General features: G+C 42.6%; 2 protein-coding genes across 9 annotated transcripts in view; one reads left to right on the top strand and one right to left on the bottom strand.

Annotated features, from left to right (window-relative positions):
- Positions 1-3,956, top strand: part of SFI1 (SFI1 centrin binding protein) — a 306,787-nt gene extending 302,831 nt beyond the window's left edge. For all 4 annotated transcript variants that reach the window (XM_030217587.1, XM_030217588.1, XM_030217589.1 and 1 more), the window contains one exon: positions 7-3,956. In XM_030217587.1, the coding sequence (XP_030073447.1) occupies positions 7-114 (108 nt within the window). In that variant the 3' untranslated portion in view covers positions 115-3,956. The remainder of the gene's footprint in view (positions 1-6) is intronic.
- Positions 311-13,619, bottom strand: part of PISD (phosphatidylserine decarboxylase) — a 107,538-nt gene continuing 94,229 nt past the window's right edge. For all 5 annotated transcript variants that reach the window (XM_030217601.1, XM_030217603.1, XM_030217604.1 and 2 more), the window contains 4 exons: positions 13,235-13,361; positions 6,400-6,546; positions 4,734-4,894; positions 311-4,412 (listed from right to left, as the gene is read on the bottom strand). In XM_030217601.1, the coding sequence (XP_030073461.1) occupies positions 4,188-4,412; positions 4,734-4,894; positions 6,400-6,546; positions 13,235-13,361 (660 nt within the window). In that variant the 3' untranslated portion in view covers positions 311-4,187. The remainder of the gene's footprint in view (positions 4,413-4,733; positions 4,895-6,399; positions 6,547-13,234; positions 13,362-13,619) is intronic.

Raw genomic sequence — 13,619 nt, 5'->3', positions numbered from 1 at the left:
TTACAGCTAGAGTTGGACATTGAACAAGTAACCCAGGTGATGAGAGAAGAAAGACTCCAAGTGCAATCTGCCATTAACCGTGTCCATGAAATCCGTGCAGCCCTGGATCTGTGAGCTCTCAGGATTTCCTGGTTGTCAGAATGAACTGAGGCTAAGAAGGTACTTAGCCAGTACCCTGTGTAGCATATTGACATGCTACAGCGACTTGCAGAATGTGCTATTGCAGAAAGTCTAGCTGATGAAAAGGTGGTCTTCCTCCAGGACCTTATTTGTACTTGAATCTTAATTTCAAAGAGAAAATAAAGTCCAATGTGGTGATAAGCTTTTATTTTGTTATTTCAAAGTGTCAGCAATTAATTTGTCTTTATACATTCTTCACATACAAAAATAGTAGGCTACTACCCATTCATTAGAATTCACTCCATGTTAAAAAAAAAATAGTGCTGCAGCAATTCTGGTGGCCGTACCACAGTGACAGGGTAGAGTCATCTTAGCCCCCAGTACAAGAAGGGGTGGGTTTTCCCCACTTGGACAATGCAGCTGATGCATTAACTTTGCACAGCAAAGTAACCTATCCCTAAATTGTCCTGTGCAGGTGGCAAGTTGCTTTCAACCTACCATCTCCACAGGTTCTGTAATCTTTATATAACTATATCTTCCCACAGTACAGTGAAGAGTGGAAAGATATAGATATTCTTTCTAGAAAGCAATTAGCATACACCACTTTTGTAAGATCTTATCTATGCATGAGTAGAAAATTAGATTTAATGGACTCTAGCTCCATCTCTTGACTCCATGTTTCTTCTAGATTTAGGGCCCTGTTTACTAAGCTGCATGTAGGCGTGCACACTTTAGCGAGCACTAACGATAAAGACACCCATTATATTCCTATGGGTGTCTTTAGCATTAGCACATGCTAAAAAGTGTGCACGCCTACAGCAAAGCTTAGTAAATAAGGCCCTAAGCGAGAGCAATACAAAGTATATTTAATTTTAGATCCAAAGCAGCTGAAGCTGCAACCCCATGTATTCTCCTGCCATTGTGAAGTAATATGTTGAAAATACAAAACTGATTTAATTGTATGGCTGCAGGCTGTACTTAGTTTCATATGTAAACACCATTACCCTTAAAAAAAATGAGTAAGAGTATGTTTATTGTGTAGAAATAAATTCAGTACCCACAGAGCCTGCCTGGGGTAGATTTACAACAGATGTAAATACAATGAGTAAGAGAAGAGATTAACACATTAAAAAAAAAGCCTGGGTTAAAATAAAAACAGCCTCCTTGTAGGTGTGTAAAACATGAGTGAGTTTGGTAAACAACAACCAGTTCACACTAAAAAGAGGCTGAGAGACAAACATCTGCTCAGAGCCAAGAATCTACTTTTCCTTAAATAGTACTGTTTCCAACATCTTACTAAAATATTTTTCTTTGAGGTATACTTAATTGTGCATTATTTTAAAAATTACCAAATACCACTGATCATAGACAGAAACAAGAGGCTTGTGCTATAGCACTATTACAATTTACTTCAGAAGAAGCCATTTTCAGTCTCACATACTTATTCTAGATTACAGACATAATAGAAAGCAAAACTAATGGCAACTACTTTCCAAACTGTCTACACACTCATGTGCATCTCTTCAGCTGCATAAAGAGAACACTACACTTGGTTAAGTCCTCTTGGTCCGTCCTGAAATTCTGGCGTAGAATGGCTGCAAACCCAAACATTTGTAAGGTTATGCGATTGTACAAATATTCCTGGACTCCCCTTTCCCCTGAAAATTTTCCCTTCTCATAGACCTCTCACCTTGCCTGAAAATAGAGCAAGCATAAGACAACTAACAACTCATCAGGTATTGTCACTGTGTGCATGTATTTCTGGTAAATATTCTTATGTCCTGAAAATCTGTTGTGGATCAGATACAAAATCAAAGAGTAGGGGGTGATAGCTACATGTGTGTTTGTGGAACATAGGAGCCAACTTTTCACAATGACTGGGCACGCCCAATCACACATGACATTACCCATACTTGGATAAAGTGAAGGCATTTGCTCACTGTTGGAGGTGCTCAAGCACCCACAGCGCTGGCTGCTATGTTGTGGAATACAAGCATGCATCCAAAAAAACTACTCCAGTCATGAGTAGTTTGAAATGTCAGACACAAAACCAAGCAGTTATTAGGTGGCAGATATTCATGGAGCTATGGATACCCTCACAAAATCACCCAGCATGATCCATGTAGAACTCCTCCACCCCAACCAAATATCATAAAAATAGCATGGCTCAGCTACAAAACCCAGAAAGGTACTAGAAGCACTCACTGCATACACCAGAGGTTTTCAAACCAGTCCTTGGATATCTCTGAAAACTCTGGCTGACTGGATGTACTCCGAGGACTGGGTTGAAAACCCCTGGCATATACAACAATGGAATATGTGGATCAAAAAAACAAAATGAAACCACACACATCTTTGTCAAAATCCTTACATAGCACCTGCTATGCCTTGAGAACCTGATGTGGACCAAACAAGTGGGAACTTATTATTAGTGATTGATAGATACAAGGCATAAGTCCCTTGTCATCCAGAAAAAGATTTCAAATAAAATGGGGATGACAACTGGGTTAAATACAATGTGGAAGTGGAAAAAACAATCGCCAAAAAGGAGAAACTAAGAAATTGTCATCTCTTGATAATCTCATTAATATCCCCCTGGTGGAATTCTACATTTTACAGTGGTGCATAGTTATTCTTCCCACCAGATTTTACATGGTCCTGTAGAATGTATTTTTTTTTTGGGGGGGGGGGGGGGAGAACAGGGGAGGTAAGGTAGAGAGAGCTGCTAGATGAAGGGGAAGAGAAACAGCAGAAGATGGGCTCTAGAGAAGACAGACAAGTGGTTAACTTTTTGTGGTTATAGATTTTGATCTGGTAACCTACAAAGCAAGTGCCACCTGCAACTGCTGCATTTGTGGCAACAACCGTGGCCAGCGCTATAAAACACTACTTGAAACTTAGAGCACCTCTTTGGCTCTACAGGTTGCTATAGTCAAATCCTCTAGAACTTGCAGCCCTAGTTATGGTGCTTAGGCCACTCCTCGTAGAATATTATGTCAAAGCTTTAAAATACTGCATCTCTGATAAAGTTTAATTATTACTCTGACAGTGATTATGCTGTTCTGACAGATATAATGCACAAAATTCTTGCATAATGGGATTGTTTGAGGAGTACCTGAAGGCAGCAACTCAGTGATCTACTCACATGTAACAGGTTGTAGTAAATATGGAACGGAAGAGAAGACAGCATAAAAGGAATGCAAGAGGACGTATGGAACAGACTTCCAGTGGCAGCATAAATGGGTAGAAATCTGATGCTGCTTCTCTGCTGCCATTTCTGATGGTTCATTGGTCCATTAGCTCCCCTAAAATTAGACAATTCAGCACAACATGGCTACGTTTTGAGAAAGGGAGTAGAACAGTATCTTAGTACCACTTATAGCCAGCCAGGTTTTCAGGACGGAGATTCACAATAAATATGCAAGAGAACTTATGCATATGTTGAAAAACCAATATATGTTACTTTATCTCATACATTTTCAATCTGAGTATCCTGAAAACCCAACTGGCAGTAGGTGATCTCTTCAACTGAGTTGTAACTTACACACAAACTTCCAGCTTCATGGTTCGTGCTTTCAGGACAGTAGGTTATTAGAGTGCAATATTTTTGCTTGTGTATCATCTTTGCAATGAGAATAAAAGATACATGAGTACTGGTTTGACTGAACAATTGCACAGTAGACTCACATTTTAAATAAAGCTAATAACTCAGAGCTAGCTGCATGTTACATAAAGTTTGCTGGTGCCAAAATATCATCAGTTCCGCCAGGGAATTGCAATTTATAACAACTTCAATCAAAACAGGTGACAAGGGGAGAAAGTGATTTACCCCCCCCCCCCCAAAGAAAAAACCCCCAAATGTTAGGCCAACACTTTCGATGTAAGCTGGACAGTGGTGTAGGCTGAGTCTTTCACTTCTGTAGCACCCAGGCCATGTACCCACACCTTCCACAAAGCATGGATTCAATGTCATCATGCAGGTCCTGATGCATATGGACGCCTCTACCTTGATGCTTTTTTAAGATATATCATCAAAATTCTTAAGCTGTGATCCCTGCAGCAGTCAGTTACAAGGAGCCCATAGCTTCTCCAAAGTGGATCTTCTGTCCTGCTTTCAAGTTGAAGCAAAAGTCCTTTGGTGCCTCAAAGATGAGAACAATAGTTGATCCCAAATTAAACTCCCCCAGCTGCTCCCCCTTCCTCAGGGCAATGCCATCCTGATTCCTGCCACTGATGTAGCTGACATCATTGTGGGAGCCTTTGCTGTAGCGTGGGCTGTTTGTCTGTAGGTCCTTAATGTAGGTGATAAAACAAGATATCAGTGAGCAAACTCCTGTCCCCTCCTCTCACCATTCTAAAAACTAACCCTTCAGCCCCCTCAGTAAAGTCCTCCTTACAAATCCAATTACTAAAACTTACTAAAAAGGAGATGAAGTGTCAAACAATTCAACAAAAAACCAGGACAACCAAGTCAATCATATTCAGATTGTGAAACAAAAAAAAAAAAATCCAAGATCAGACTAGGCAGTTCTTCATTTCATACTCTAGTTTCAAGCTGGGAAATCTGTCACTTTTATTACACCAGTTAAGTTTCACTTTTATATTATACTCACTCTGTCAAAATAAATGCGAATGGAACCAACATTTGTAGCTCCTACTGCTGTCAGGGAGAAAAAGCCATGCTGCCATCCTCCTGTCAGCACAACCCGCTCATTATAACAGAAAAGTTCCTTAATCCATCGAGCAATGCCAGGGTTCACTGACATCAGGGACCCTGGTGGAGACAGAAGAGAGAATGGTTTACTTTCCTCACCCAAGAGACCTGATTAAATGCCTGCTCTCTTTGTAGGCAGCATCAGTGTGGTGGAATGATCTCTATACGTCAGTGACAAAGTTGTGTCCTCTCTTCTATGTACAGTGCAAGGTGGTCCAAACACTGACTATCCGGATTGGACAAAACTTGGGAGGTGTAGAAGAGGTGGTAAAACTTAGCAAAAATACTTACCATTGTACTTGAAGTACTGATAACAGAGTTGTTTGCCAGTTTTATTTAGTCACTGTTTTCTTTATTTGCTATTTAATTGCCATTTAAGCAATTTTGCCGGTTTGTTGGCATTTATTTATTTTTATTTTTGTTACATTTGTACCCTGCGCTTTCCCACTCATGGCAGGCTCAATGTGGCTTACATATTGTATACAGGTACTTATTTGTACCTGGGGCAATGGAGGGTTAAGTGACTTGCCCAGAGTCACAAGGAGCTGCCTGTGCCTGAAGTGGGAATCGAACTCAGTTCCTCAGTGCCCCAAGACCAGAGTCCACCACCCTAACCACTAGGCCACTCCTCCATATCGTGCCAAGCAACCTTTTGCAAGGCAGTGCTGATCCTTGGAGCAGAAAGGAGATCATAGCTGCCCCAGGCAGTGCCTGTGAGGGAGGCATCCTTCCTCAAAGGCACTGCCTGGGGCAGCTATAATCTCACTTCTGCTCCGAGGACCACCACTACCTTGCAGAACTTAGAGAAGTGCACCGCTGCCGACCATGACCAGTGCTGCCCACAGTACTGTGCTGGACTTTTTCACCACTGCTAGCAAGTCGAGAAGCAGACTGCCACTGCCCAAAAGTCAGTGTTGCAGCACTCAAAATTCACTCTCCCATTTTCATGATCTACCAACTGTGTTTTAAGTTGAGATAGCCTGTACTCCTTTTGCCATTTAATAAGAGCTGCCGAAATAAAAGTAATTTTCCCTTTCACCAAGTATGTCCAATCATCCGGATTTATGATTATCTGGACCACCCCCTGCAGAGGATAGTCCAGATAATCAGTGTTGTACTGTAGTTACAGTAATCCTTAATGGAGAATGGATTGGTTTAGTACTTTACAGTATCAGCAGTCTAATTTAAGAGATCCCACAATTAATATGCATGAGATAAGTTTGCATGCACTGCCTCTATTGTATGCAAATATCTCATATGCATATTCATTGTAGGTGTCCTGAAAATCTGACTGGATTGAAAACCCTTGTTCATGTGCATTGCTAGACACATACACTTACAAGACCCTTTTCTGCAGAGTTTATAATCTATTAATTACAAACTGAATAAACAAGAGAATAAGGTACAAAATGTAATATGTCTCAGAAAAAAATCCTTAATAAGAGCTTTTGCTCATAAAACTCACACCACACAGCCCTGCTACGGTTCACTGGGCAGGGAATCAGCTCTTCCCAAACACCAGGGAAAGGGAAACTTTTACTAGTGCTCTGTCAGCACTGGGCTACCTGGGAAGTGGCGCCTGTGATACACACTCCAGTCAGTGGGTGAGTGGAAGCAGTGGTAGTCCCCCGGTGCCAGGTAGATAACACAGTGATAAAGCTCATTCCCCTTCTTCCTGACCAGTTGCTCTTGGAAGGAACTGCTTAATGAGGCTGCAAAGAAATGAATGTGGCACAGTTAATGACTTCAACAAGATATACAAATACATATGGATGAACTCCAGGACATTAGAGATTTCCAAACAAATTAAGAATATTGAGGTACTCATTTTCAAAGCACATAGAGTTATGAAGTTACATAGGTTACTATTGTAGAAATGGGACATTTTCGAAAGAGAAGAATGCCCATCTTTCAACATAAATCAGAAGATGGGCGCCCTTCTCACAGGGTTGTCCAAATCGGTATAATCGAAAGCCGATTTTGGGTGTCCCCATCTCTTTCCGTCGCAGGGACGGCCAAAGTTCAAGGGGGTGTATCGGAGGTGGGACTTGGGCATGCCTAACACTTGGACATCCTTGACCCATAATCGAAAGAAACAAGGACATCCCTGACGAACACTTGGATGACTTTACCTGGTCGTGTTTTTCTTATGACCAAGGCACAAAAAGGTGCCTGAAATGACCAGATGACCACAGGAGAGAATCGGGGATGACCTCCCATTACTCCCCCAGTGGTCACTAACCCACTCTCACCCTCAAAAAATATCGATTGGCAGCCTCAGATGTCATACTCAGGTCCATGACAGCAGTATGCAGGTCCCTGGAGCAGTTTTAATGGGTGCATTGCACTTCAGGCAGGCGGACCCAGGCCCATCCCCCCCCCCCCCCCGTTATGTTTGTGGAGGAAACAGCAAGCCCTCCAAAACCTACCACAAACCCACTGTACCCACATCTAAGTGCCCCCTTTCTCCTGTAAGGGCTATGGTAGTGGTGTACAGGTTGGGGGTAGTGGGTTTTGGGGGGGGGGGGGGGGGGGAGGGATCAGCACACAAGGTAAGGGAGCTATGTTCCTGGGAGCAATTTATGAAGTCCACTGCAGTGCCCTATAGGGTGCCCGGTTGGTGTCCTGGCATGTCAGGGGGACCAGTGCACTAGAAATGCTGGCTCCTCCCATAACCAAATGGCTTGCATTTGGTCATTTCTGAGATGGACGTCCTTGGTTTCGATTATCGCCAAAAATCAGAAATGATCAAGTCTAGGGGCGACCAAATTTAAGGATTTGGACGTCCCTAAAGGTATTTTCGAAATGAAAGATGGATGTTCATCTTGTTTCAAAAATATGAGTTTCCCCTAGATCGGGACGTTTTGCGAGGACGTCCATATCAAAACATGGACGTTCCTTTCAAAAATGCCCCTCCACATAACTTCATAAGTCTATGTGCTTTGAAAATGAGCCTCCACATGTCTCATCTTCAGCTATTCTCTTGCTCACAATGGCCGCAGCATTCCCCATGCAGATGGAATAACTGCATGTGAGAAATTTCTTAAGACATCCACTTTGCACCATCAGTACACACTGGAAACTATATCATCCTAACCCACAACTCCTTCACTTTTAAATGAAGGCATGTAGGCTTCCAGTTTGGCTATGGTGCAGTGAGGATGAAAGACTGAAAGCTCCGGACCTTCTCCGCTGTAATCTGCTATTTAGCTGCACTATAAGTCTCCTATTGCAGTTTTACCAGGTCAGAGTGTTAAACCAGAATACTACTGGGGCTTCTGGTGAGTGCTCGTCATGCCTATGACTTCTAATATTAAAACCAAGGACTGTGACAAGGGCCATTCTGGAGACTCCAAGACGGTTGACAAAAGCGCAACGCCTTCCCCCCTCCCCTATCTCCGAATGGGTGGCAGAAGTTACCGCGGAGGTGAAGTCAGCTTTGGAGCACAAGCTAGGTAAGCAACTTCAACTGATTCTTGACAAACTTGAGACGATGGAAAGATGGAACAGCAATTTTCTTCCTTTGCTATGGATCTCGAAGCAGTCCAGGAGAGAGTTGGGGCAGTGGAGGATGTTGTCCCACGTTTGGAGCAAGATAAACTGCAAATGGCTGGGTGGTTAAACTCTCTGGAGGTCAAACTTGATGAGCAGGAAAACTGAGCATGGAGGAATAATCTCTGCTTGGTGGGATTAACAGAAACTTTGCAGGAGCGGGAGTTGTGTGATTTTTTTTTAGAAAAATGGCTAATGGAATCACTCCAGCTCCCTTTGGTAGCAGGCACTCTCACAATTGAGAGGTCTTATCGTTTGGGTCCCTGGCGGGTGCATGCACTGGTAATCTTCAGACTGCTTAACTACATGCACAAGATGGAAATATTGCAAGCTATTCAGGGAGGCAAAGAGCTCAACTATGAGGACACACCTGTGTTGTGTTTCCAGGATTATTCAGCAGCAGGTTGTGGCATGGAAAGCTTTTTTCACTCATATGCACAAAATTGGTGCAAAAGAATGTTTGTTTCACTCTGGTTTACCCTGCCCAACTCTGTGTAACTCACAATGGAGCTACAAAATATTTTGACTCTGCATCTGAGGCTGCTTAATTTGTGGAGGGACTGGAGGTTTCCCATAAAGATTGAAGGTATGTCGCTTCAGGTCTTCAAGAACCTTACATTTGTTGGACTATTTTGAACCTAGGAGGTTGAGGCTGTTTCAGTTTGTGGGTTGGTTGTATCTTTTTGGGTTCTTTGCATGATTTGTTAAGGCTCTGTACAGTGATGCCTGACTGGTGGATTACATTTACTACCTGGAGTGTAACATCTGCTCTATTCTTTGCTGATAGCCCACCATTCAGCGCTACGTTTCTCCCCAGATGATCCACCATGGAACCTGTGTTCCTTCCTTAGATGAAGGACTTGCAGGGGCTCCCCTCAATCCACCAAATGGCCTGCCCTAGCTGATGCCTTTCTGTGGCAGGATGTGCAGTATCCCTGCGTTGGACATTAGATACTTTTAGAGCGGGGGCGCCGTAGAATTTCACCCCTTCAGCGCTTTTTGATTTACGTGTCTCCAAAAATTTAATATTCTGTTGCTGTGGGTATATGCTGTATCATTGCAGATCGGGCTTAATTTTGGGATAAGCAGGAGGAGCTTGAGTGGTGTGTCTCAGATTTGCATGGTTTGTAAGTAAAGTAAGGTGGAATTTCTTGCTTCTGTATAAGTAATACCTTTATGGTGATTACTTTGGGTTGGGGGGGGGGGGGAGGTTGGAGAAGGACGGAATGGAGAATGGGAGGTAGAGGTTGGATGGACTAGTGGGTAGGTAGTGGATTATCAAGGACCGAGGTGGCTATGCAGGATTTTTCTAATGGCTGCATCCCTGGTGTGGTTTTTATAGTTGGGTCACTTACATTGTTTTTCATTTAAAGTAAGGTTGTAGTGGTGGTGGCTGGGACGCCCTTCTGGTTCTTTTGTTGGCTGTGGTCATGTAGAACTGTAATTCTTATGTAAGGATTTCTAAGCTATTAAAGATGTTTACTTGGAATGTGGGGGATATCCATTCTCCAATTAAATTCTTCAAGCTTTGCATAAACGGGAGGCATCACTGGCTTTTTTTTTTTTTAACAGGAAACTCGTCTCACTGCTGTCAAGCATGAGAAACTAGGTAAATGGTGGGTTGGGGACTATTACCATGCACCTGCTCTCCATAAGAAAGCAGGAGTGATTATTTTAATCCATAAAGGGCTTTCAGTGGAGACCCACAAGGTCATCTCTGACCCCTCCCCTGACCCTTGCCCTAGTAACTCTGGATCGTGTTGCATATACTTTGTGTAATAGCTATGTGCCTAATACTTATGTTAAAAATTTCCCTGCTTAAACTCTTGCACCAATATTATGATATTCCAATAATTATAGGAAGAGATTTCAATGAAACACAGGACCCTCTTTTGGGCAGATGGCATATGTCTCGGGGGTCTTCCAGGGGAGCTCTGGTGGGGGAGGGGATTTCTGGACTGTGGAGCGTTGGGTCTGTTGGATGCTTGGAGAACACTTCACCCCACACAGTGGGATTATACGAATTTATCCAGAGCCCATGCCACACTATATAGATTATATTTTTATAACCAGAGACCTATTTCCCAAAGTGGAGGTAGATATCGGACCCATTGAGATTTCCGATTACACCTGTGTAGTATTAACTCTTGGTTTTTCGGTGGGCCCTATGCCTCCACCCCAGTGGCAGTTCGCTAAGAACTTGTATCGGGAGGCATACTTCTTGGATTATATAAAGGAAAAATAGCAATGCTATGAGCAATGGAACTGGGCTTGTGTAAGCAACTCTGTACTCTATTAGGATCCAGGAAAGGCTGTTTTGAGGGGTGAAATTTTGGTGTATTCTAGCTATCAAAAAAAAGTTTGGAATCAGGAACTGTTACAATTAGAGGGTTGGGTCACTTTTCTGTAGCAACAATATGGTAAGCATCAAACACTGCACTATAAAAGCTTGCTATTGGAGGTTCAGCAGACACTGAATTTGTTGATTCATCAATCAGCCCTTAAGTTTTTTGCTTACTGTAAATATTGCCTTTATAAACATGCTAATAAAGTGGACAACTGTTGGCTAGGCTGATGCAGAGGTCCCAGGCTCCTGAAAAAGTCTTGACATTGCAGAATAACAGTGGGAAGTTGCATAAATCCTATGAAAGGGTCCAAAAAAATTTTTCAGTCCTTTTTCTCAGACTTCTAGATTAGTCCAACAGAGCCCATCCCCTTTGGAGCGTGAGGTTTATTTGTCCAGCCTGGATCTCCCACAGGTATAATCTGGATAGGTTGAATGCTCCCATAGAAGTAGAGGAAGTGGAACAACAGAGTCCACTGAACAAGTCCCGGGTCCAGATGGGTTCTGTAGCAAATTTTATAAACTGTTACAAGATAAATTTGCCCCTATTCTCACTACTGTTTTAAATGCAATTATTGTTAAAGGAGAGTTGCTGGATTCCCTCCAATTGGCTGAGAATATAGTTCTGTGGTAACCCAGAGAGACCTGAATCTCATCATCCTATATCTCTACTAAAGTTTGAGGCCAAGGTGTTGGCTAATGGATTGGCTCTGGTATTGCTGCCCCTCAGGTGGAGTTCATGAGAGAACAAGTGGTTTTAAGAATCTTTGGAAAATAATAGTGGCTTTGGAGCAGGCAGGTACTGGGGGGGGGGGGGGGAGGGAGGGGCCTTCATTGATCATCAGTTTTGATGCAAAAAAAAGCATTTGATAGGGTGGTGTGGGAGTTCCTCCACTGAACGCTAGCAACTTTATTTATTTACTAGGATTTATTTACCGCCTTTTTGAAGGAATTCATTCAAGGCGGTGTACAGTAAGGATAAATCAAACATGAGCAATAAGACAATTACAACAGTAAAAATATTCAAATAACAATACAAAGTATGACATAGTATACTACTTACAATGTCAACACAATACATAATAGAACATTTTAATAGACAGCACAGGGTAAAACAGTCACACTCATTATCAATTCATAATTAAACCAACAATGAATGTAATATAAAATACTTGATCATGGTCTTTCTTTGGCATTTCTGGGACATAGACAGTAGAAGTCCGCCCAGCACTCTCATGTGCACATGGGGCTACAGAAGAGTCTAGGCAAATGTATAGTAGAATACTCAGTCTCACCACAGTGCTCCCCTTGTGGATGCCGTGAGGGGGGCTGAAAAGATATAGTGCCCCAAAGAACCTGGTTCACAGAAGAGCTGAAGGAGCTGGGAGGCCAGTGAGAGGAGGCAAGGTGAGGATTCACACACCCAGCCCCACCCCAAGGGGTGAAGGAGAAAGCAGACAGCATGTGGACCTTGGGATGGAAGAAAAGGGTGAGAAAAAGAGTGCTGTCTGAGAAGTGGGGAGAGGGACTGTGCGTCTTGGTTAGGTAGGATTAGATCTGGAGATGGAGTGAATGTTGAACCCACCACAGTGTAGAATACATTGTTCAATACAGAAAAAAGGTGCTTCATTGATGACATAGGCCAGATGTTAAAGACAAGAATTAATTCACAGACAAAACTGACCAAGGTGACACCTCCATGTAGAGCACTTTTTGGGACCAGACCACTACAGCAATCACCTTATGATCATGACACTTAAAAGGAAATTCAAATTAATCCAAAAACACAAACTGTGAAAAAAGAACTCTAAAACCCTAGGCTTAGCTCGTTATGAGCCACAAACTTCTACTGGCCATCAAGTTCTGCTCCTCCATCAGACTTCAGGCAGGGACTGTCTTTCTTCTATGTTTGTGCAGCGCTGCGTACGCCTTGTAACGCTATAGAAATGCTAAATAGTAGTAGTAGTTCTCACTATCATTTTTATGATTCACATATTTTCTGGTACTATCACCTTTTGCTCATTCTGACCTGATGAACTGACCTGATGTTATCTCTTAAATGCTACTTAATATATTTCTTAAAAGTTAGTCCAATGAAAGGGTTTTTTTTTTTAACCTTCCAAACTATCTACAGGTAATTGAAGGAAAGAGCAGTCCCATCATGATTTCAGATTCATGAAGTCAGTTCTGGCCGATATAGATTAAAGAATTCACTCACAAGGAACTTTAAGACACTGTAAAATCTTAACCTGAACAAAGTAGCAAAGGACTTTTTTAAGAGCACAAGAAGGATCATAAAAAAAGCTCTCCTGTCCTTGGTCCTCCTGTTACTCATATGCTTCTCAGAATAATAATACACTGCTCCTGATCTAGTATATGGCCAGCATGCCTCTGTGCAGTGCTGGGGGTACAAGGTTCTTGTTAGTATTCACCATTACAATCAGCACAAGTTCAAGAAAAATGGAAAGAGTTTTGTAACCTAGAAACTCCATTGTGTGGCTTACATTTTCTGTCAGTCCATGTGCGTGGTCCCAGGAAGCTCTCCAGCGAATATGTTACACCTTTGACCTGCTCCACCTCACAGTTCTTCACGCGGCCAAAATGCAGAATCTTTCCATCTGAGGGACTGATCTGAGATAGACAGTGTGAACAGAAGCACAACAAACATTATCACTTCCACTGCTAGGGGCACTTCCCTTCATTTCTCCCACCACCAGAGGCGTCTACCGTCAGCTGTCTACCCAGTGCCCCAACTCCTACCTCTCTCTGCTGTCCACCACTTGGACAGCAGTGCACTGCTCTGTTGCAGGCTTATTTTCAAATAAAGCGGTTACTCAACTGTAGCTGGTGTTCTCCGAGGACAGCAGGATGAATATTCTTACTTATGGG

Source organism: Microcaecilia unicolor, chromosome 11, assembly GCF_901765095.1.
Source record: "Microcaecilia unicolor chromosome 11, aMicUni1.1, whole genome shotgun sequence".
NCBI lineage: Eukaryota > Metazoa > Chordata > Amphibia > Gymnophiona > Siphonopidae > Microcaecilia > Microcaecilia unicolor.
The sequence above is the reverse complement of the archived record's forward strand: the minus strand, read 5'-3'. Positions and strand labels throughout refer to the sequence as shown.